Source organism: Bombus huntii, chromosome 1 (assembly GCF_024542735.1).
Source record: "Bombus huntii isolate Logan2020A chromosome 1, iyBomHunt1.1, whole genome shotgun sequence".
Taxonomy (NCBI): Eukaryota; Metazoa; Arthropoda; class Insecta; order Hymenoptera; family Apidae; genus Bombus; species Bombus huntii.
Genome location: NC_066238.1, coordinates 2,373,838 through 2,398,848, shown reverse-complemented (window position 1 = coordinate 2,398,848; position 25,011 = coordinate 2,373,838). Strand labels below are relative to the sequence as shown.

Genomic DNA, 25,011 nt, shown 5'->3' with positions numbered 1-25,011 from the left:
AAAGTAAGCGAGAAAGCGAGCTATCGACAAAGCAGCAGAAAGCTATGGATCGGCTATCAAAATGCTATCTTTCGAAACTTGGTGAGAAATAACGAAGACCTCTCGTAGGAGGACGGGTTCCAAGGCAACGCGATTTGCCGCGGCTAGATTAACAATTTGGTAATCGAGAGTAAATATTACAGTGTCTTGATCCATTATCGAAAAGTAGACCAGGGTAACAGCAGGTTATCGCTCTTGCTGGTATTTATATGCTAATGACATATCGCTTACATATCGCTGTGTAGCATTGATAGTAGCACAACGAATATAAACTCTTGGAGGAGAGAAGCTTCTTAAAATTTTGTAAAGAAATCTTCGGGAGTCATCTGAACGATGTCACGAGGCTGACTTCAACGCAAGATAAGCCACTTATGCCACTGTTCGCGAAAGCAATACAACTTCCCACCTCGTACGCGTTACATCCTGTACAATTTTATTCTTTCTCTTTCTTAACGAAAAATCACGGTGTTGCTTATTACGCTTACAACTACAATATTACTTATTATATGCTATACGTTATATGCTATATTGTATGCTACTACAGACATAGATTGAAAAGAAAATTTTTGGAATTATTTTATTCTTCCGTCGTTAATCATCAAGAAAACATATTAACTGCTATATATCTTACATTGTTCAAGTAAAAGATATTCTATTTGTACTGTTTTAAGTTCATCTTCGTCATATCATTTCGTTATAATCGTCATAATCGTTTTAGGAAATTTGCGAATACACGCTAACCGTTGTCTACGCAATCCGTCGTCTAGCGGTAATTTAATGAATTACAATTGTTCTTGCTATAGCTTTCAATTCTTTCTTCGAGATCTTTCCTGAGTGTGTATGTGGAAGACTTGGTAGAAATCGTACGCCACCACGCAGTTTACAATTATCCATCAGGTTACTAGCTACCATCTTTATCAATTCTTCCGCAGAAACCTGTAAATTAAATTATATATCGTATCTATATCATACACAAAGTAACGGCGATCGTTTCTTAGGTTTATATTATCTTTAGATTAAATTATGCTATTTAATCGTCGTTTTATTATGTCACTTCGATTTAAGGTCTCTTTGTATATTTACAAATTACCAACAATACCGATTAAGTTAAGAGAGTTAGTACATTAATATACCAACGTTAAAAGTAATAATAAATTACAAATTTAATTATTTATTATAGTAAATCAATATATCTATCTGTATGTACCTCCTTATTGGGTATTTTGCTGACGAAAGCAATAGGATGTTCGTCGTCTGTAGGATGAGGTATACCAACCACTGCCACTTCTAAAACTGCAGGATGAGATTGCAAAACATTTTCGATTTCGGTCGGCGTTATTTGGTGTCCCCTGTATTTCATAACTTCCTTCAATCTGTCCATGATGAAAACTTCTCCCTTCTCGTTATAATATGCTAAATCACCCGTGTGTACCCATCCTAAAAATAGAACGTTAATCTATTAAATTACCGAATCATCCTTATGTTTTATCGTTACTTAATTATCTTAATCTTTGCGTTACTATCATACTTTCCTAACATTTCATTTATCTTAAACCACAAATAAACTATCTAGAGAATGGTTAGACCTATTTAGAATTTCGATGATAAAATTAACAATTGCAAATTGCGATATTTACCATCCTTGTCGATGGTATTTTTGGTAGCTTCGGGATTTTTTAAATATCCTGTCATGATCGATGCCGTTTTCGCGCAGAGTTCGCCATGCTCATTTGGACCAAGTGCCTCTCCTGTTGCAATATCTATGACTTTCACCTCGCAATTTGAACTTACCACGCCACAAGATCCGCTTGTGGTACCCGGTAATTGTGCTGCACACAGGCCTCCAAGCTCTGTCATACCTAAAAGAAAAAAAGAATAAGTTAATTCTTACGCCATTCCGTGTACCAACGCGTTAGTCGACCATTTAATCTCCTTATCTCAGACGAGAAGGTAGATATCGTATAAAATTTCAGTTTCTCGTGTAGTTTCTTTTCTACTTACCATACGCCTGCATAACGAACGTATTCGGGAAGTGATTCTGTAATAAATCTTGAGATTCTTGTTTCATCGTAGCACCACCGGTGAAAAGGACTTTCAAACTACTGAGATCATAATCGTGCAGATGAGTGTATCGGGCTAACCGATTTGCCATACTGGTGCTCAGCATTAACCACGTGACCTGAAAAAATGATGATCAGTGAATAAAGAAGAATAATTGGAGTTGCGCTTTCACATAAAGGTCGGATGAAGCTTTTATGCTCAATCACTGCAGGTATCATATACATTAGCTTCCCAAATATGTGAAACAACGACGACGAGGGATTGTCCATCGTCTTGTTGGCAATAATGTGACTTGTGGCAGTGAGGGAAATGAAATATCAAGTATTCGTATTTTCTAAAGCTATTGATAGTTTTAATAGATTTTTATATAATAACTGAGAAGACACTTTTTCACTAAAAGCGGAAAAGGGGTGATTCTACGCGAAAAAAGAAGTCGAAAATATAGAATAAAATTTTGTTTTAATTCTTTTTTTCTCTTTTTTTTTTAAATTTTTCCATCGAGACAACGATCTACAGTGAGATCCGTTATAACGTACCGCACGCGTACCGGGCGAAAATTCAAAGTCGGTTTTCTCGAAAACAAAGCCTCGAACGAAAAATTTTTATTCTATATTTTCGACTTCTTTTTTCACCTAGAATCACCCCCTTTCCGCTTGTACCACCAGTTACCAACCACCCTGTATATCGCCGTGTTTCTATTTTACGATCACAAAAATCAAGCGAAGTAGATTAAAATGCGATAAAATTCTAAATAAACTTAATTCTTTGTAAATAAAGTGGATCGTAGATAAATCGAGCGAAATTTCTTCGTTGAGATCATTTTTGTTCGAATTTCTATTTTCACTCGGAAAACTAACAAACGACTGACTCGTTGAACGACTTACTATCGTAGAGACACTGACAAGTATCCCAAAATTTTTCCAAAACCGATAGAACGATAGAAAAATTAAGCTTGAAGAGAAACTATGCATTTGAGATTCGATTATCATTTATTTTACCGCTTGTTGTTTGAAAAAAACAAGCGCGTTAAATAATAAAAATATACCTTTCTATTAATATTATTCTATTAATATTCTATTAATATTTATCTGGGCATGTTCAAAATCAAAGTGATTATGTAGAAGGATCGATTACGGCAATCCCGAAATATCTGAACAAGGTCATCATTCCGAACAACTCTTTCATATATACTTTATTCTTACTATATATTACTTTCATATATACTAATATTCTATTAATATTTATCTCGGCATGTTCAAAATCAAAGTGATTATGTAGAAGAATCGATTACGGCAATCCCGAAATATCTGAACAAGGTCATCATTCCGAACAACTCTTTCATATATACTTTATTCTTACTATATATTACTTTCATATATACTAATATTCTATTAATATTTATCTCGGCATGTTCAAAATCAAAGTGATTATGTAGAAGAATCGATTACGGCAATCCCGAAATATCTGAACAAGGTCATCATTCCGAACAACTCTTTCATATATACTTTATTCTTACTATATATTACTTTCATATATACTAATATTCTATTAATATTTATCTGGGCATGTTCAAAATCAAAGTGATTATGTAGAAGGATCGATTACGGCAATCCCGAAATATCTGAACAAGGTCATCATTCCGAACAATTCTTTCATATATACTTTATTTGCCGAGTGCAGTTTCCTACGATTTACAACCCATTAATTTGTCTCCTTCTTTACATTAGGCTATATCATAGGAACGTGATCCTCCTTAGAAAACTATTCGCGCTGTTTACGAACAATGAACGTGACAATGAATATTCATGAGTCAAATGTAACAAAAAAATGTGAATATCTGAGGATTTAAAATCAAACGGTGTATAGGATAAAGTTGTTCAGAGCGACGACCTCGACAAGATATTTTAAGGTGATCGAAATCGGTGAGGAACTCGCACTTCCAAATAATTAGCAACACCTAAACAAAACGATTAATTGGTTAATATCGTCATAAAAAGATACGTAGAACGATGATTAATCATCGATGCTTGAACATCAACGATGTTCAACTATCAATACGTATTATCGTACCTTAAACTTTTCGATAATTTCGCAGGTAGCTTTCCCGTCGAACTCCGGCCCGATGATCTTCTTGGTGCTAGAAACGATGCTTTTAAGACTAAGTACCGATCCACTGATCCAGTACAAAGAACTGAACCACATTGTGACGTGTGCATTGAGCGAGAAACCTGTCTTCGTGTCCAATGCATTTAGAAGTGCCTTGTGCGAAATCTGCACGCCCTTCGGCATACCCGTTGTTCCAGACGAGAAAAGAATCAAACCCGTGTAACTGGGATCGTTGATCTCTCTGCATCGAAAATTCTTCACTGCCGACTCGGTATGCCCTTTCAGCGTTTCGGAAAACAGCGTCGTACCAGGATAGTAGCCGAAACAGACCATTTTCAGATGATACAGCTCGATCTTCGCAGCCTCCGATATGACCGCCACCGATTTCTCATTCGCGAAGATCACTTTCGGTTGCGATAATGCGAGAAAGTAACGTGCAAGTTCTACGAAGTTGTAATAATCGATTAGTCATCGTGTGCAATCGTGTAATCTTTTTAACATGCAAAGCAATCGGTTAAATGAAAAAAAGGTATTTACCGGATATGCAGCTATTAAATAAAAAGTGAAAACATGAATAGAGTATATTCGGAAACCAAACTGATCGGCAAGCTTTTGTAAATTTCTCAATTTTATCGTATTGCGTTAATATCTCTATTTGTCGAAACACGAACGCCTTACTTTCACGACTTATTTACCTCAAGCACATTGCAAACGCTTATTTATCTACAAGTCACAATCGAATCTTTAGATCTTTAGGTCAATGTGACTTCTGATCGATAATGGGTTCTCCTGGTATAACCTCTTCTACTTTTTTATATAATAGCTGCTCCATAAGAGAACGTTGATCGAATGTACGCGGGAAAATGTACAAGTTTATTTTTATTGGTCTTTTATCTTTTACGTTGCTTATATTTTAATTAAAGAAGAGACTGATCCAAATAGACTTAGAACGCTTTGGCAACAGCGATGACAAACTCACAATGTTTTCTAAGAAACGATTAATAGCTATTTGATTGGTACGACGTTCCAACGTAATTAATACCATTCTGCACGTCATCGTACTACAAACCGTTTATTCAGCGTTTTGTAGAAACTTCCTAATGACTGAGAATTAAATAACTTAGAAGCTTGGAAAAATTGCTTTAAAGAATTTGTTCGCATTTACAAGAGTCGAAAAATTCGGTCAATAATTTAATCCAAAGAATAAAAAGAAATACCGCAGATGTATACTGGATATAGGTATGTTATAGGTATACGTATAACATATATATGTAAACTCTCTAAGAGTTCAAATACGAACGTTTGTACGACCGTCTCTCGACGCACGACTTCTTTTGTTTCACGGACAGAGCGACTTACTTTGTTTTACGGGGAGCCATTTTGAGAGACACGCATTTCCCAAACGTACGGACAGAGATCAACATCGGAGATAGACGAGATCACAGAAGAAAGAGTAATTATTTAAAACATCGAAGACTGACGGAGAAAGATCGATAGCTCAGGACGTCGTAAATCGATTCTCGATTTTCAGGTAGACATTGCACAGAACTTGTTATTAATTGGTTGTTGTTTATTTAATTAGTACTGTTATTAATTGTCGTTTACTTCTGTATTTCATTTAAGTATTTTCACAGTAAACTCGATTTTCAGATTTTCAGAATCGATCCCTGAATTATCCTAGAATTGAACCTTATATATATGTATGCACATAAGCATATAGGTTATGGCATGTAGGTTACGATTGATTGTAACATCAAATAAAAAGGCAATTTTGGTAACACAAGATTGGCTAACAACGTACTAATTTTAAAAATTATTACCTTGTGAAAAATAGGAAATTCGACTTATAATTCGACTATAGTAAAGTAACGATAGTACATTTACTGTAAGCTATACGTATAATACATGTAAAGTATATACGTATGATCTGTCATCTGCTTGCATAATAGCTCGAGTGGCTAGTCGTTATTATAGTGTTTCTTCTATCAGTTTCAGGAAATGTCTTAGTCAGGTAAATCCATATTTATTACGGACATGCATTTTTTGCCTTGAAGTATCGTTGATTCCATACATCCTCTCCGCATGTTAGTGTAATTTTTCATTTGCAATGAATAACAGCATGACTTCTATTTTATTGGCTATGACCAAAGTTCGTAAAATTGTTATAAGTCCAGCATTAGAAATTCGCATTAAAAGACAGCTTATTGAAATATCTATAAAAGTATCTTTATATATATATATATATATATATATATATATATATATATATATAAATATATATGTAAATATTGTATCCAAGAATTATGACGACAATTTCGTTTCCAAAAGAAATTCCAATTACTTGCCTTACTTTTAGGTCGTTACGTTATTTAAAGGAATACTTTCTTTTCAGCAGTGTCATAAAACCGATTTTCAACTTCTGCGAAGGACATGGTGCATACTTAATAATTTCTCATTTATATTCATTTATGTTCAAAACTTGTCAAACATCTACTTAGAATAACGAACAATACAGAATACAAATCATGCATAAAACATGTTTCGAATGCAGGTGTTAGTTACATACAAACACGATAAGAGCGAGTTTTCTACGAAAACTTAGATATCGTTAACGATATTACACAAAAATTAAACGTTCTTGTCTTATCGTGCATACGTTATATACGCGTATAAAATCCTGATAAGAATCGAAGGAAGGAAGATCGTGTAAAAATATTTTGTCGTAATTGTAACGACACTCGATCGGATGATATCCACGCCAGACCCATTAGGTGAATTCTTGTAATTTTCAAAACTTACGAATGTTCATCGCGTAGTCCCATGCATTGACAATAGCACCGAGATAGAGCGCAGCAACGTAAGGAACTATGGAATCCAGATGATTATGCGAAGAAATTGCGACGATGTCACCTTTTCCCACCCCGTGCCTTTGCAGCCACAGTGCACATTTTATCGTACGATCCGCGATATCCCCAAAAGTATCTTCGACTCCTGACATCGCGTCTACCTGAAAAATTCGTTTGATTAACGAGAACAGTGATCTAAATTAGCGCCTTTAAGGGTGAAAGTTGGGGAAAGCTGATGTAGAGAAGGGTTGGATCGTGTAGCTTGGCGGAGTAAATTATTGATTAAAAAAAATATAAAAAATTATAAAATATAAAATTCTATGAAAAATGATAGAGAGCCATATATCCGAAAGTCGTACTCTAGAATTCTTTTGCACGATAATTTGTGAACTAACAATAACGATATTAATATTATCAGCGAATCGACAAATTCTACGTTGCAGGAAATAGACGTTCTTTTTTATAATTTTATGTTATGTGATAGGATATCTTTGTACTTCGTACGATTACAGATCTTTAAAATTAATAAAGATCTTTAATTGATAAATCTTAAAGATCTGCAATCTATAAATTTCTATCAATAAGAGTACATAGATAAATTAATACAAATATCATTTTATATACCACGTACTATGTACGAACGACGATCAACAACGCGAACACTTTGAACAGTTTTCAATCCGATTTCATTTCTGCCTAGCAATACGTATGCAAAATATTTGAAATTATTGGAATGTCGAGAATATGATATCGTTTGAAGCGAAACGCTATTATTTGGTTTCACGTCAATTTGATATTTCTGATAATCAATGCGATAGAAAGAATCTCTCATCGCGAATTGAATTCCAACGCCCATATAAAATGTTTAGTAAACAGATGAGCAATCTTACATTCATAGTTATCTTTCTACTGTGAAATTACGATAATAATAGGTATCTGTTTATTTTATTTTCCCTGCTACTTACATTCCAATAATTGCTTCAAATATACATCTAAATATACATAAATATATTTTTAAACGGAATGATACTAAATCATTGAATTTTGATTGCTATAAATATTCATCTTCGGACGAAGAACGGTGAACGCGTTGCTGTTTCTTGTTTCCACGTGAATAATTCTATCGCACTTCGATCTTGCTTGATTCCAAAATCCAACCCATTAATCAGTTGACTTTTTCATTAATTATTTCGAAAATTGTTCAATATCGCAGAAAAAAGAAGATGAAATACAACGAATTAGGTGACTTCGATCGCTATCCTACTCACACGCGTGGCTTCATTTTTTAAATCTTTCTCATCGTTTCTCGCGAAGTGATACTTTCTGTTCCTTGGGGGACATTCTTAAATCTTCTGCGATGAATTTTTCAATATAAATTCCAAGCAACGCCAAAAATAGTTACTTTTTTATATAGTTTATCAAACCTCCAGCTGGACAAATTGTAAAGTACAAATTAAATAAATAGAAAAAAACTTTTTAATACTCTCCATTAATGTCGCCATCTCTCAACCAGATGGCGGTCAGTTAAATCGTAACTGTTCGATTATGATCGCGAACCTTGGACGATACTAACGCCCATGATGGAGGATTCATCGAAGAATTCTACTGCGACTGTGATTTCGAATGTTTATTTGAGGAGTTCTACTATGATTGCGATGTTGAAGTAAGCTTGAAGCGTGACTTGAAGCTTCTGTATGATGTTATTGTACGATTTGATTTACGAAGCGTGATGTGCGTGGGATGTGGAGGATGTGTAGCGTAACTCGTTTGCGATCTCATATCCGGTGGTCTTTCGTCGAGTTCTAATTTGAGGTCGATGTTTATGACACTTGGTTTGCTATCGAGAGGACTCGTCGAGCGCTTAAAACTGCCAACTGAGTCGTCGACGTGATCCGAGTTACAAACTTTGTAACGAGCAATATGTGAAATTCCAAATTCTCGAAAGTAGCAGACGTGCTGTTCCTGTCGTAAAGTTGGGATGATAATCTTATAGGCTCGACAATTAATAAGCACCCTGTAATTTGTGTAGCGGCACTCGACCACGGAACTTTCCAACGGCTTCGAGACACAAAGCGCTATACCTTCAAAGCGTAAGACCGACATATGCCGTCGATACCCCTACGGTTCTTTCACCGAATATTCCGAAGAATGCACACATGGCAACGGAGCATACGTAGTGGGGATATCGAGGGGCAACAAAGAAAAGAATCTGTTTGGTTTCGACCAATGATTCATTTTCTGTCCCGAGCTGCGAAGTGCGAAAGGTTAAGCGTCATAACGAAGCAAACACAATTAGAGAAACGGATTATTGACGTTAATAATCGTTAATCGTTATGTGTTGTTAATTATTAATAGTTTAATAAACTTTATTGTTGAACATCAAGAGCATTTCTTGTGGGCACCTTCACCAACGATCACCTCATTTGCACATGTGTTTTTAGATTGGTTTCAAGCTTGACCACTACAATCGCGATAGTCGAGTCTCATAATAACAGTGTTCATGAAATTTCAAAATGTCTGTAATACGCGTAACGTATACTTATATAAGGTTTTTCTTTTCTTTTAATTTCTGCTGTACAATTTGTCCAGCTGGACATTTGGTAAATTTTTCTAACTTTATTGCTAAATAACATGCGGATGTCTACCCCCACGAGTAGACATGTGTGTAAAAGTGTGTGAGTTGATACGACAGATCGGAAGCTCTTAGCAAAAAATAAGAGAAGTGGCGTGTAATCTTTCAGTGTATACATTGTGCATGCTTTTATGAGAAAGCATACCGAAGTGTACGTTGAACTGTATGGAATATATATTGAACATGAACACATTGTAATATATGCGTATGTGTACTCGTACGATAACGTCTTATTAATGAAAACGCCTCGTATAATTAAAATTGGATTTTAAAATCAAGTTTATTCAGGCTTCCTCTGCTTGTTTTAACGAGTATTATATATGCTGCTGAACATTGTTCCCAACTTTTATATTGGGTTGTCCCAAAAGTTTCTTCCGTTCGATAAAGAAATGACAGATGTACAACATTTTGTGTTTTATATTATTTCATTGAATCATGTATGATCGTTTTTGTTCTATTACTAGAAAATGTATGTAATTACTAAGAAATAAAACGAAACACTAGTAATAGAACGAAATGGATCATAGGTAATTCCATAAAATAATATAAAACAAAAAATGTTGTGCATTTATTGTTTACTTATAAAACGTACAAAGCATAGAGACTTGAATCGTGTCAATGATGAGTACGTGAAACGCACACACGATCTTTCAACTTTCTTCTATAGCCTCGCTAATCTCGTTTCGTAATAATACATTGCTTCCTAGTTGAGAGTGGAAACAAATCATATTGTAAACAATAGCAGTGAGAAACCATCTATCTGATTTTTAATGTTTGACGTACATAATAGATAGCGCTATCGTTGCTTGGGCTATGTAGGCTATCCTACGTAACTAGGACAATAAATGACTAGGCAATAGGTCCGAATTGGTAGGAGATAGAAAACAATTCTTTTAGGCAAAATTAAATACTTTCGAATGGTACATGATCCGGTATAATAGCAGAGTCTTGATTATTATACGGCGTGACGTCAACCGAACTTATATCAGATAATCGAAGACTCGAATAATAAAAGTCCGTGCGTGTTAATAAATCACGCGATAGAATCATAAAAAAAAATATTTTAACATAATAATTGATATTTTATGCTTTATGATTAAACTGTCGAAAAACATGAAATTATCGTAAAGTTCAAAGCATCTTGGATAATACGATTCGGTTAATCCGGATTGGCATAACCAAGACTCCGTTGCATTACATATATCCGTTTTAGAAGTGACAATATTTTCAAGATTTTAAGGCTGTCTCTACTCTTTTAAAATAGACTTGTGAAACTTTTTTTATGCAACGATCCATGGATTCTTTTATTCCTTACGCAAAAGTACTAGGATATCTGTATGTGAAAATATTTAGTTTGAAAGATATCTCGATTCTAATCTCATCGAACTGGGCCTACGAAAGGCAAGAGAAACATAACTCTAAAAATGCTTTCTTGTACTCTCTTATCTTTCATACGATATGTTTATCAATGTTAAAATTAACAAAATATCATTCGTGCGATGCATTGAACGGAATATCATTCGTTTATAGAAACAAAACGTTTTCCTCGCACACATTCGCAAATGTGTCTCGCGAATTGACTTTTATCGTTTGCATTTACTTGATTCTAGATACATATGTATATGTATAGTTCTGTTGAAAAAAAACGAAGGTGATTTTAAATTTTCAAAACGTCACTACTTTCCAAGCGAACACCTAGGTCATACGTCGTTCGAAATTTAACATCGTTTAATTTTGCCTGACGAAATTCCTCTCTATATTCTGTCGTGTTCAGAGCTTCAGCCATGACCAAAAAACACAGAAAGTATTTAAATGAAGGCAAAGTCTTTGTGCTCTGCAACGAGCCACATGGATTGTATCGAGCCCGCAAAATTCTTTGAGCGTCGTGATGTCTTATCGAAAATATTTATTTCAAGCTGCTATATAAAAGCTCCAACAGAAACAATTATGAAAAAACTAAATCGCAGACTATAACTATCCCAATTACGCTTCTTGTATCAGCTGTCGATTCTACATTATATAATAATTTTTTTAAATTCTATGTCAGTTCCGAAACATTTAAGTTCTTCGTGACAGTTAATAAAAGACCCTTCGTAACTGTTTCAAGAACAGGACACCGATACGGTAAGAGTTTCCAAGCCAAGTTGCGTGACCAATTAGACCAAAGTAATTCATCGGTCTACATAGTAGATGACAGAACGATTGCACAACTACCAATCGACTAAACGAACAATACCAGAAATCGGTTTATCGTCGTTTATTTTTCCTTAATCGTACAAGGTAAAATTCATCGATACGTACCTGACCAATAATATCCGGATTATTCTTCAAACTGTCAAACAACAATTCGCCAACACTGGTATATTGACTATCGAGCGATATCACTTTTCCCTTCATTACTTTGTTTTCGACTCTGAACGGTGGCTCGGTCTAACAACAATAATGCGACGAATGTATCATAATGTTAGTATCTTCTATGTTACGTTAAAACGAAGCAAATAATACTTGCGAATTGTATTCGCCAAACGTCTTACGTTATTGTTTGCTGGTTCTTCACTGACGACCATATTGACGATTGTTAGAGAAATCACACGAAACGATTCTTTTTAGAAGAAAATAAGTAGTTTTCTCAAATAACAAAATTTTTCTTATAATATTATCGAACAACTTTATTTATAGATTTATGGATCGATGCAACGGAACAGATACATCTGACGGTGATCGTCCAGCGACTAGATAAAAATCCTACGATGACAGGCTTTTTCTTTATGTGCAAGCCCCCCCTCGACGGGCTTTACACACACTGAAACTCGCTTACGGTTGTAGTTTATGATTAGCCTGCCTATGATTGGTCTCCTGTAATCTTAATAATACCTTTGTTAATGACTTGTATTTTGAATTTGAAATTCGTGTATGTTCTTGATTACGTAATGACAATTTTCTATGTTTTCCGTCTCGTATCTATACGTTCTTATTGCTTGCTCACATTCCTTCTATCTGTGTGTATAGAAAGCATTTCACATTTCTCTCTTTTGTTTAATATTTTTGTATTTTTATAAGTTACCAGCGAGACTGGGTACCGTTATCTTCAGCGAGGTAGGTTCAATTCAAACGAGTAATAAGCGAGAACTTCAAAAAGTAGCAGATTCAATCTCTTGCCGTATCTCTTCAATTTCTAGTCTTGGAAAAAATGTAAATGTTTTCAATCTATTCATCTCCTGTATCATAGACTCTCACGTTGCATCGTAATCTGTATTTCCTATATCGATTGCCTGCTATATCTCTTTATCGATATTTCCAATGGTATATGTGTCTTTTTATGATATTTTTATTTTGCCTTCACTTATAGAACGTATCAACAAGGTTTGGCTCGAGGAATCTGGGACGACTTCTTTTTTATCATTTAATTTGTACTTTACAATTTGTACCTTACAATACTTACAACTTCTTTTTTATCATTTAATTTGTACTTTACAATGTCAGCTGGACATTTGGTACATTTTTCTAACAGAACGACTTACATACGATTGATATTGTTGAAAGAATACTTTGCATCAAGCATATTATAAATTAATCGTTTATGCATAAGATAAAAAGTATGTTTTAAGTTGAAGCGTTCCTTAGGATTGTTATTCATTCCGAGGAAACACGAGAAAAGGAGTTTTTCCAATGTACAATGCCATCCACGAGCGACTTTGATTGGGGACGACCAGGACCCATCCTTACTCGCCAATCTCTTTCTCGTCAGATTAGCAACGACGACTGTTGCCCTTTCTTTCCTAATCAAGATTGTTATCAAGGAATCCGATAGTCCCGTCTAGACACACCCATCAGTAGTTTTCTTCTTTATCATCACTGTTACCGAAACTGTTACTAGTCTATCTTCGATCAGTTGACATCTTAACTTCTCTTCGTCGAGAACACGTCTACACGCACCACGTGTAAACACTTAAGTTTTTCAAGTCGTTGTAAATAAAGCGTATTTTTGATCTGTTAACTCAGTGTTATAATAATTTCAATCACCTCTATTATCTTAACGGAAATAGGGAATCGGCTGATTTGTAACGTTGATTATCGTATCGTAACAAGACATCGTAATATTGGTTTATTTCAAGCTGAGTTGTGCAAGATAATAAACACGATGAGTTTCTATCTTATAACAATTGTTCTTTTTTCAGTTCGTGTCATATTATTAGAGGTACCATCTTACTGAAAAGTATGAAATTTCGTATCATTTGTGAAATACTAAATATACTATACTACATGAAAGATAATTGTAAATCTATCTATTCAAACGATTTAATCTGCGTTCTTATATTACATCGTAGAATTTACAGCGAAAGATAGAAAGAAAAACGTGTCTGCAATTTTACCAAGATAGTGGAATAAATCAATTAAGCCTTCCTTAATATTCATATTGTGAAATTTCTAAAAAGTGATATATATATAAATGGATAGCATAAACGTTTCTGTCGACGTTTATGCTACGCAATTGTTGCCTTCTAAACATTACTCTGCAGTTGTTATATAATATTTGGGTAATTTTCCATTTTAATCTCTATCAGCAGGAGTCAGAGTTAAATATTAGTATTTAAATTCATATCACTTTTATTTATTTATCTTATCTTGATTTATTTTCAAAAATGATCTCTCAAAAATGACTTGTGAATTTTTAATTATAAATTCGCAAACAGGCTTTATCATTAAACATTTGCTTCGCAATATTCGTTATTAATACGCTATTAATTTTAGAAAACATTTCTGCTTTATCGTACTATCACACAGTGATCACGGAATTAATAGATAAATAGATAATAAATCTAAATAATTTATCGCAATTGAAACGTTCTATCTGAACGAATAAACTCTTTAATTCGTTTATTTCGAAATAGATACCGTTCCTTTCTGTGACCTTAGTGATTTCTGTTCTTCCAGTTTCTTTCGCAACGCGTCGATCTCTGGTGAGCTAACAGGCTGTAATCGTTGCCGTGATTTAGCCGGAAAAACAGCACGCCTGAAAATTGGCAAATAATTGCTCTTACAAATGAATTCTTTTCCCTCTTAGGATCGTTTTGCTACGATGACTGTAGCTTTACTAAAATAAATTTAAACGTGTTCTCGCCTATCATTTTTCTAAAGCTGCACCTTGTCGCATTAAAGATGAAAGGCGTGTTAACGCAATATTTCATTTTATTGTTTGCGAACCCTTCAATTTTTTACATTTTCAGAATTTCAAATTAATTGTTAAGCAAGACTATTACGTTTATGGGATATTTACGTATTGCTTCGGTTCTAATATGAGAAACATTGTGTTACGTCCGGTGACTCTCTACGCACGGACTATGTCACGCGCCGTAACACATTGAATTCAAAAAAAAAAAAAAAAGAAAAAAAAATCACTCTCCTGTGTTACATTTTGTATCATTTCTTTTATCAATAAAATATAAATAAGAAGGAAATTAATTTCTTTTTCCTCGTTTTTAAAGCTCACTTCTTTCACTTTACATACCGTTTTTGTTGTCAATAAACTACATAAATGTTAGTAATTCTTCCATATTTTTACTACAATTAACTTACCGCAAATAATTAGCGATATGTAATAGTTTTACAACTAACTTGCTCGCTTTATATTCTTCGAGCGCTTTTCTCGTTTCGTTGATCAAGTTTTTCTGCCTTTCGCGTTCTCGATAAATAACAGATTTTCTCTCCTTTGTTTCCTCGTCCAATTTCATCTTGGTCCAAAATAATCTCTCTTTCAACTGTAGTATCGTGGAAATTAAGATATCAATTTTTCCCCGATTACTTACTTTGATTTACTTACTCTAATTTATTAATAATGAATTGAATATACAGGTGTTAATTGGACAGAAAACGATGTTTGTTTAACTGAAACTAAATGCGATACTCGTATCTATCTCAAATAACTTTATTTTAGTTATTTGGCAACTCTCGTCTTTAACACACTCTCTCTCTCTCTCTCTCTCTCTCTGACAACTCGATCAATTCTCTCAACTCTACCCTCCGATGTCTCGATCAACTCTTTCAACTCTACTCTAACGTTGTTTATTGTTTTTCTCGTATCTCTGTAAGAACTAGGTGACTTTAATCACATAGGCGCTCTTAAACGTGAACGAACCACAGAAAGACGACGTACACGGTTTTTCCTAATTTCAACCGATCTCTAATTCAAATAAATAGAGGATAATAATTGACTAAAGGGAGGAACACTTGAGGCACGATAAGCTAATCGTTAATTATTAATCGTTTAATAGAAATGCTACGAACCTCCGCCAAGGACATTTCACAAAGAAGACCAAGACCGCTTGATTCTGTTGGATCGAAATCCTTGATCGATGGCAATGCCCGTAAAGATTGAAGCGTCTTAATTTTTTGGATCAATTTAATTTTCCTGCCAGTTTCTTCCTCTCTCTGCTTGACCAACTGGGCTTTCAATTGCCGCGATTCTTCGGTCACCTCTGCGGCTGATAGTTCGAAAAATTACCATTTTATTAATTTTTCCTTAAGGAAATATTTTTAATGAAGACGTATTTTTATTAATATTCGTTATAGAGGAAATTAGAAACGGGTCAGAGTACTTCATTTACGATAAAGGAATAAGCCAAGGTTTATCCTAGCTGTAATACCTTGAATTTTTTACCTTTCTGCCTTTTCTCGTCGACCATGGCATTGAAAGCTTCACGAGAGGCTTGTTCGACTTCGCGGCACTTTACAACGATTTCCATCATCTCCCTGTTGTGATTCTCTCTCCATTTCTCCAACTTGTCGTAAAGTTCTTGCTTCTTTAAGAACAAAGTGACGAAAAAAGAAAAATTCATATCCATTAAAATATTTACGTAAAGGAGATCGATCGTTGATAGAAACTTTTACGTCTGATATCGTCATTCCTTTCACTATCTTACACAGGAATATTAAGATCGTCTGTAATCATTCGGTAAAATACATATCTTCTATCAAGCGCATACCTCCTTTCGAACGCTTTCTGCGTGCGCTTTCACATCGTTCAACAGCGATTGTTTCGCAATGAAAGCATTCTCACGGCTTAGCAAAGCCAATAGATGTTTCTCTTGTATCTTTAATAATTCTTCCTCTTTTTGTTGCTGACGCCTTTCTTCTTGGAATTTCAGTATCGAAGCTGGATCGGTACCTCCTTCGGCTAATGCTTTCAATCTACAATTTCATTAGGATTCCAAGAGGAAATATAATTAGGAAATATTTGAAAACGAGGAGAGAAGATAACGCAATTAAATCGCTCTTTTCTATCTTCATGGAACTATGTATATATATATATAAGAGTTAATATTTCCTTTTTATTACATTTAACCGATAAAACAGTGAGATACAGAAATAATTTATTTCGTAATATTCATACTTGAATTAATTACTTAGTATGTCAAATTAAAATTAATTTGTCTTATTGACAGTACCTTTTTATTTCTTTCTCTTCCATGTTGATCACACGCGCGCACTCTCTTAATGTCGAAGCTGCTGTCTGTTTTACCTCGACTGGCTATAATTAATAAATTCTACGATAATTTATAAACAGCCGTGATCAACTTTCAGATACAAGAAAGATGTAACAGAAGTTTGATTTCAAATCGATTCAAATAAATGAGAAATGTAAAGAAAGTTATAAAAAAATGATAAAATTTGCATAGACAGCAGATCGCGCCAGCGTTTTCTGCACCTTAAATTTCGGAACCGATCTTCCCACGAAAGTTGCCTTTGGTTTCTCTTTCTCTACCGAGTTGTCTGAATCTTTACGCCGATAGAAGCAACTTGGTGCATTCTCGTTCGCGTCCTTCAACAATCTCATAGCATTTATCCTGTTAGTTGCGCTCAAAAGCTCCAATTTTCTCTCCGTTGACGGTTTAAGGTAATTCGTCTTTGGAATTTGACGCGTGAACTTCATCGACGACAGGTCCTATCCGGGATATGAGTCTTCAAAAGAGGAAACCTTAATTCAACGTCTTTAACTTATAAGTATAAAGTACATTTAATTTTATTAACTTCTCCATACCTATACGAAAAGAAATTTTATGAAAATTTTAGAAATTTTTTAAGAACGATAGGAATACCTTTTGCAAGTCTTATCGAGAATTCTCGCGATCTTTTTGTAAAAAAAAAACCGTTTGAAGGTCGTTGAAAGCCACCTAGCTGGCGCTGAAGGTCAATCGAAGGCCACTACTTGCTACTTCATAATGAGCGGTAAAGACTATTACGCATAGATCGTTAAAAAGGTATTGGAAATTGTTTAGAAATCTTAAGCGATGTCATCCGATCTCAATTCAAAGACGAATCACAGTTATTTGGAAAAGCAATTTAGGTCGACTTGATTTTTATCGAAGGTGAATAAAGGAAAATTGAAAGTCGCGCGATTAATCGGCGAGTTAAATAGATGGCGGGAAATTTCAAAATGGTGCCGTCAGTTGTTAAACGGACAATCTTTAATAAGAAAAAGCTCCAATCGCGGTACCTAACTAACCTAAAAATTGATAAATTAAATATACTTTGCAAATAAACATTAATCGCGTCTCAAGTTGTAACTAAGTTACTCACTTCAGGTGTACCGGGTGGCACTTTCAAACCGGTTCTTGGTCGATTTAAAACGTTCATAAACACAGGAGTAGTCGATTCCTTTTTAGGAATCTTTGTATTTCGTATGTGCTGCTTTAACTGCTGCTGTAGTTTCTTCAGATCGATTAAACAACAAGTTAATTAGAACGAAACTCGTTATCCATTATGTCCAACAGAACCGCTGTAAAAAACGGTAGAACGAACCTCTAAACACGGCGTTGCCTCTAAAAATGGCAGAACCAGGTTTCCCTCCACGAAATCTTCCTCGAACGTCAAGCAACCCTTCTCATGGAAAAGATTGGGAGTTTCCGTGCGAAGAAGATATACAACGAGGGACAACATTTTCTTTACTTTAAAGCGAACGAAGCAATCGATCGAATCTTCGAAAAACAAGCTGCATATTCTGTATGATAAGATGTACACAAACACTGAAAAATGAAATTCTTAACTAAATTCTAAGATAATAGCTTTATTAATCAAAATAGATAGATAGACTCATCTTCCGAAGAAAGAAATATATTTGTGATATTCGTTGCATATATATTTAACATAAATTGAATGTCATTCATTTTATTTGAAGAGACAGTAAAGGAGTTCATAAGCGAAAAAATCAAAAGTAGAAAGAACACATATGATAAGGGTGGGGGAAAAGAACGCAATAATAGCGGCGACGATGAAATCAATGGAGGAAAAAATAAGGATAATGAAGGAGAAAAGAAAACTGGAAAAGGGGGTATACATAGACGACGATCTGACAAGAAAAGAAAGGGAGGTACAGCAACACATGAGAAGGGTAGCCAGAATAAGAAGGAAAAAGGGCGAATATGTAAAGATAGGATATAAGAAACTAAAAATAGAAAACAGATGGTACAGGTAGAACGAAAATGAAGAGAGGCTGGAGGAGGAAAGAAAGAGAGGGGAAGAAAAATGAAAAAAGGGAAAAGAGGGGGGACTACAAAGGGGATGAAAATGTGCTTCTGGAATGTAGCAGGGCTAATAAGTAAGGACAAGGAGGTGTGAGAATATTTGAAAAAATTCGACGTGATCGAACTCACGGAAACATGAATAGAGGAAGGCAATTGGTAAAAATTAAAATATGGACTACCCAAAGAATTCATTCATTTTATTTTCCATAAAGCATTATGGAAATAGTTATTCTCTGATTATTTCATTACGAACCTTCGTAGCTTACCTATGGTCTGAGACAAATCGTTGTAATTGCGACAGTTCTGTTTATCCAGATAATCTTTACTTATTGAGTCCAAGAAAACCGTGTAACGAACGATATTCATGAATAAATCGATGATTACATTTTGCAACGAAACTGACAAAGCCTTAAAAATCCAACATATTTATATACTTGTTCCGTGAGTGATTTTGGTAAACAGATTTCTTTAAATTATAACCTTAAATTCTTCGATATTCTTGAAACGTTCCATAACAGGATCGTGATGTGGTTTGCATTTTTCTCTCGAGCCTTCGTTAACAAACAAACGAATGCAAAACTCATCTGGACTTAATTCTTCTTTAAACGACGCGTACACGTCCAAGATCTCCATCAGTGGAATGAGAATGTTTAATCGGAAGACATTGATTTTCGTCAACTAAAAGAAGCAACGTCGAGTAAGTGAAAATTGAACACGTAAAAGTAAGATTATACCTCTTCCTCGCTGCAATCCATTGCTGAAAAACGACAGTTACTTATCTTTAATTGAATAAACCAGTATCTCTTTTCTGTCTCAGATCGACGAAATGTTTCGTCGGACTTCAGAACGCGAAGGAGCTTTACCGATAAGTTCAGGACGTTTCAACGAATAATTCGATCTAAGCCATTCCAAAGGCTTGAATCAAACTTCAAGCAAGTTATTAGTTTTATACTCTGACGTTCCTTCTTTAGGAAATAGTTCAAAGATGTTTCCTATGATCGTTCCATTACCAAGTAAAAAAATACACGTAGTCAATGAACATTTAGTAGAAACAATCAATATCCCAAAGTTTAAATTAATTTCGAAGCAGGATAATACTCGTAGTCTCCTGTTCTCCTTCTTAAAGATAATTTCAAAATATCCTCTGATATATAAAGCACAAGATACAAGGGAATACTCATGAATAATCGATATTCAGTAGAAATAGTCGATATTCCAAGGCTGGAGCCAAATTTAAAGTAGGATGTTACTCGCAAACTTTTGTTTTTCTTCTCAAAAAATAATTCAAAAATAAATCTTCAACGATCGTGAAAAACAAAAAGGAGATTCACGCGACCGATCGATATTTCCTAGAAATAATCAATACTCGAAAACTTGAATCACGTTTCTTGCAACAGATAATTCAACGATTCGAATAACTCGAAAATTTAAGTTGTTTTTCAAAGAATCAGTAAAAATATACCTCTGATGATTATTTAAATAATAACGAAAAAGATCCACGGAGGCCAATCGACATTCGGTAAATCAATTTCGAACGACTTTATTTGTCAACGATTCGTTAATCGACCAACACAGTGGTACATGAACAGACAACACGTTTTGTCTCGCACGTTTATTAACTCTCATTCATCAGCCTCCCTTCAAAGAAAAGTTAATCACTTTACACCTCTAACATCTTAGAAAAAGAAAAAAAGAAAAGGAAAAAAACAGGACACGTAACAAAAGTATCTGTACGTATAAACTATTCCTGAGAAAGAATTTGTACTCCGAGGCAGGGCAATACATATCGCTCTCGCTGCGTCGTTCGATGACTTTGAATCGCCTTAAAAATGGTTAACCCATTCACTGCCGACTAAGAGATATCTCGTGGTAAGCGTATGTACCAAGATTGCCAACTATCAGTTATCTCATAGGGTATTTTTTTGTTTGTAAATTACTATAAACGCCGTTTTATTACCGTATCTGCAATTGAATATTACTAGATTTTGTGAAATTTCATGTTTTCTTTAAAAGAAAATCTTGGCGTCTAGGGCAAGACGCTTTAAATTTGCCTGGCAGCGAATAAGCTAATACTATTACGCTACAATGCGTCCTAAGGAAAAATTCTGGACAAATCCATCGTCAAACATCAGACGCAAGTTACTGTAAAAATTATTGATCAATAAATTGCTGCAAAATATTATTTTTAACGATGATACTCGGTATGTTTAATTTTTTCACAAGGAACACTACTATCTTTCACTTTTTTACTGATATCTCATTAGTATCTCACTAATATCTCGCTATCTCTAAATGCGATAAAACGAATAGAAAAGTGAATTTTTTGTATTTAGTTATTTGTTTTTTGAAGAGTACCGCGTTCTTAATTAATTCAACTGGTTTCTCCCTACTCATTGGCAAGTTGTGCAAAATAAAATGGAACTGTGTTAGTAAGCTTGCTTTCTCGAGGCTCGTGTACTAGAAAAATCGTTCTGTATATTTCTGAAAACACAGGTATCGAAGTTTTATACTGTTTCGACTTGATTTTCCGCATACTTTTTTTTCATTATTCTTCTCTTATCTTTGTTTAATTTATCATGTTTTGTTTTTTGTATCTATATATCTATACACATATAAAAAGGTATTAAAGTAAAGTTTGTCGATCGATGACACTGTACAACAACAACAACATTGTCGAACAATGTACAATTTCTCATTGTTTCCTTTACCATTCTCCTTTATAATTATCGATCATACCGCGATATGCGAATAAATAAAATATACATTTAGTCGACGTTACCATTATTACAAATGAAGACCACTGTATAAAAACATGGTAAGCTCATATTTGTACATTTTTTATTTTAATGCGAGGGAGAATACGTCAATGTGGTAGCTGAAGAAAAGAAAAATCTGTCAGATCGAAAGATATAACGATATTAATAAGCGACAGCTACAAAGCTTTTCATAAGATATAGAATTTGTTTTTCCGTAAAAGAACAATGACGTAACTAACGTTACGATATATTCTATATTCTACGGGTCGTTATTTTTTAAATATTTAACAGCATAGTGTTATTCAAATAAGAAGAGTGTCGAATCTTAAATTATTGTTCCACGAAAAGTGGAAAACGTGGTTTATCATGTCTTTGCCTGGTGGTCTTCAAATACATTTGTTCGAAGAATCTCCAGTCGTCGCGAGAGAAAAGAAATTTACGCTTTATAACAACTATAGCACAAGAATTATCATCTTACAAACAATTTTTTTAACAATAATCATTTATGACAATCACAATGTGTAGAAATCGTAAAAAAATTTATCAGTGCCAAGACCATCGATAGCGTAGTACAAAATGACCAATATGACTCAGCGTGATGATGTTGATGATCTAAATATTTAATACAAATTTGTTTTCTCTGATTAAATCGTACAATATATTTAAAAAATATATTCGTTTCGCTGTTTCGTATTTAAAACGCTGATCACTATATCACAGATTTGATACAGTTCCATCCACGTAACTATAATACAAAAAATCACAATCGATACGTTCGAACAAAATTCAATCGAACTTTTAACTCTTAACTTGTACTATTGGATTCGCAAGCGGCGATTTAGTTCCATACAAAGTAAGAAAGAAATTTCGAGCATTTCACGTTGCATTTTCTACTCCATCGCAAAAACTAAGGAGTACAAAATAAAATTTACCTCCTATATTCCACATAACAGAAATCATTAATCGCTTTTATTGCGTGAAATGTAAATTCGAATAAAATAATTAATGACCTCTTGGTGTAACAAAATGACGAAGAATTGAAAATTAATGATACAGAAATTACCATGCATAATAACATTCAGTAGCGTATTATATATCAAATTCTTAGTCTTAAATACTTAGAAATTAAATGATCTAATAGAAATTATTACGTACGATCCAACGATACCAATTAAAAGTTGAAAGTCACGCAATATTCCGTCGACGAGAAATTACATTTTCGAATAAAATCCACGCGATTGTCTTTTCACATTGCACGATCGTCGAGTATGATCATTGTCATTATAATATTATACACTTTTCAACGTCTATCGGCCAACACTCTGTTTTGTACGTCATTTTGATTGCTTTCCTTTCTTGTCGCATGAGTTATGTATACATATATATATATATTATGCGAGTTCGCAGTAACAATCAGTTTTCACCTTTCTTTTTTTAAGGAAAATTCGTGTATCTACTCGAATAATCTATACATCTATCATATATATAAATCTACGGTTACGTCCTGTTCAGGACACGAACAACTAACACTGTTAATCATTCATAACATAGGCGATGATATATTATAGACACGTATCGCGCGACATACAATTGATCACAAAAATATCGATATTTTATAAACAGTAAAGTTTAATTTAAAAAATTAATCTTTTTATCTATTTCTTTTCGTTATAATTCAATTATAGGTAATATGAGGACGGCATATACTCATGCGATGGCCATTAACTGATAAATTATGCGCAGATTTTTAAGATCGAAAAATTTGAACATCTTTCTTACATATATCCATGAAATATTTTCCCTCGTAATTTCAATCTATGAAATGAGATCCACTTTAAAATATTTATCATTCGTTAATCGTCAAAATTAAAATGGTAAGACTTTGCGAGTGTATTTGAAAGATGCTCCGTCTTTCGTACTAAGTTCTTAATATACGATATATTGCTATACGGTCTATTTTTGTTTTCGAATCACGAGGCCGTGTATTACTACTGTATGAGAAAATAAAAAATAGTTGTTGAAAAAAGATCTTGAATTATTTCTGTTTTCACCGATATGTCGTCTCAAGGTGGTCGAACCACTTTCATGACCAACTGTATATCAATGTACAATTCGATCACAATTACCAATTTCTCAAAAACTTCTTCCCCCTTAAAATCAAGTAATTCTTGCAAAATTACCCCATGGAAAACTATTTTATTTGCCTGAAATCGTGCTGTACTCGATATTAGCACCATTCTAATATCGATAACAGTACGGCGAACGTAGAAATTGGTAATTGTAATCCCCTCAAGGGCACGAGATTTATTACCCTGTTCGTGGAACTAGAAAAATTCGCATTATCGATTTAGAGACGGATCACAGATAACGAAGTACCCTTTTCTGAATGCGGAACGCGAAAATTATGCTAAACGAAGGATTCGAACAATAGTGAATGTAACGCGCAAAGATTCGTATACGATTCGTTCGACAGAAATGTGGTAGGCTAATAAACAACATTAACATTAACATTAACAGTAATCTAAAAAATTAAAAAAAGAAAAAGAAAGAAAGAAAAGACCGGCTCTGTCCAAATGAATAATCATTGCCTATATGATCGCGTAGATGTCATGATCCTGATAATACCGCGCGTGTATATATATACATACAAGTAAAAAGTATATTAACAACGATTTATACAACGAACTAGCCTAATTACGTGCTAAACGCCTTAATGATCGACGTGATGCTTTCGTATGTCCCGGTAACGAAACCGAGTAGACCGATTAGTACTATCAGGATATCTTTCGATATCGTAAACAAGCCCAGTGATGCGTTCTGCCAGCATACAACCATTTCGATGATTGGTGGAAATACGAGTGCCAAGGCGGTGCTGCTTACTGCACCGACCAATGATATGAACAGACCCAGTTGAGGTATCGCTTCAGCTAGGACAACTGTAATTAGATATAACAGGTGAAATTAGTATTAAATATATTTAACGTTAATCCTAGGACGTTTGAAGGAGAGTCAAAGAATGTCCGCAGAACTTCAAACGTTGGTAAACCTTT

The 25,011-nt window shown here is 34.3% G+C and overlaps 3 protein-coding genes across 13 annotated transcripts in view; all 3 read right to left on the bottom strand.

Moving 5' to 3' along the window:
- Positions 1 to 602: 602 nt before the first annotated feature.
- Positions 603 to 12,263, bottom strand: LOC126871941 (uncharacterized). Its single transcript, XM_050631334.1, has 8 exons — positions 12,219 to 12,263; positions 11,986 to 12,114; positions 7,006 to 7,213; positions 4,171 to 4,649; positions 2,041 to 2,218; positions 1,677 to 1,898; positions 1,247 to 1,476; positions 603 to 975 (listed from the first exon to the last, which is right to left on the bottom strand). The coding sequence occupies exons 1-8, from the start codon at positions 12,249 to 12,251 to the stop codon at positions 814 to 816; spliced, it is 1,641 nt and encodes a 546-aa protein (XP_050487291.1). The 5' UTR covers positions 12,252 to 12,263; the 3' UTR covers positions 603 to 813.
- Positions 12,264 to 12,286: 23 nt separating this feature from the next.
- Positions 12,287 to 20,592, bottom strand: LOC126871922 (uncharacterized). Of its 6 annotated transcripts, XM_050631294.1 has the most exons (12): positions 19,940 to 20,592; positions 19,686 to 19,883; positions 19,472 to 19,613; positions 18,484 to 18,707; positions 18,262 to 18,393; positions 17,130 to 17,212; positions 16,668 to 16,872; positions 16,343 to 16,484; positions 15,970 to 16,166; positions 15,262 to 15,443; positions 14,581 to 14,698; positions 13,142 to 13,893 (listed from the first exon to the last, which is right to left on the bottom strand). In XM_050631294.1, the coding sequence occupies exons 1-12, from the start codon at positions 19,958 to 19,960 to the stop codon at positions 13,891 to 13,893; spliced, it is 1,647 nt and encodes a 548-aa protein (XP_050487251.1). In that variant the 5' UTR covers positions 19,961 to 20,592; the 3' UTR covers positions 13,142 to 13,890. The 6 variants fall into 6 exon arrangements, 4 of the variants coding, with proteins under 4 accessions (XP_050487251.1, XP_050487260.1, XP_050487277.1 ...); XR_007691796.1 differs by lacking the exon at positions 15,262 to 15,443 and having other exon boundaries at positions 12,287 to 13,893; XM_050631303.1 differs by lacking the exon at positions 13,142 to 13,893 and having other exon boundaries at positions 13,904 to 14,698; positions 15,301 to 15,443.
- Positions 20,593 to 20,729: 137 nt separating this feature from the next.
- Positions 20,730 to 25,011, bottom strand: part of LOC126871948 (proton-coupled amino acid transporter 1-like) — a 53,071-nt gene continuing 48,789 nt past the window's right edge. For 5 of the 6 annotated variants that reach the window (XM_050631373.1, XM_050631364.1, XM_050631379.1 and 2 more), the window contains one exon: positions 20,730 to 24,897. In XM_050631373.1, the coding sequence (XP_050487330.1) occupies positions 24,656 to 24,897 (242 nt within the window). In that variant the 3' untranslated portion in view covers positions 20,730 to 24,655. The remainder of the gene's footprint in view (positions 24,898 to 25,011) is intronic. The other variant, XM_050631390.1, reaches the window with a different exon arrangement.

Coding starts and splice junctions, on each gene's coding strand:
- LOC126871941 (XM_050631334.1), bottom strand. CDS start 12,251: ATGGTCGTCAGTGAAGAACCAGCAAACAATAAC. Junction 2,219..4,170: donor AAATTATCGAAAAGTTTAAG/GTACGATAATAC, acceptor TCATTTTTTCAG/GTCACGTGGTTAATGCTGAG. Junction 1,899..2,040: donor GTTCGTTATGCAGGCGTATG/GTAAGTAGAAAA, acceptor TTTTTCTTTTAG/GTATGACAGAGCTTGGAGGC.
- LOC126871922 (XM_050631288.1), bottom strand. CDS start 19,960: ATGGATTGCAGCGAGGAAGAG. Junction 18,708..19,471: donor CGATTTGTCTCAGACCATAG/GTAAGCTACGAA, acceptor TTCATTTTTCAG/TGTTTGTGTACATCTTATCA. Junction 14,699..15,261: donor CATATCGCTAATTATTTGCG/GTAAGTTAATTG, acceptor GCCAATTTTCAG/GCGTGCTGTTTTTCCGGCTA.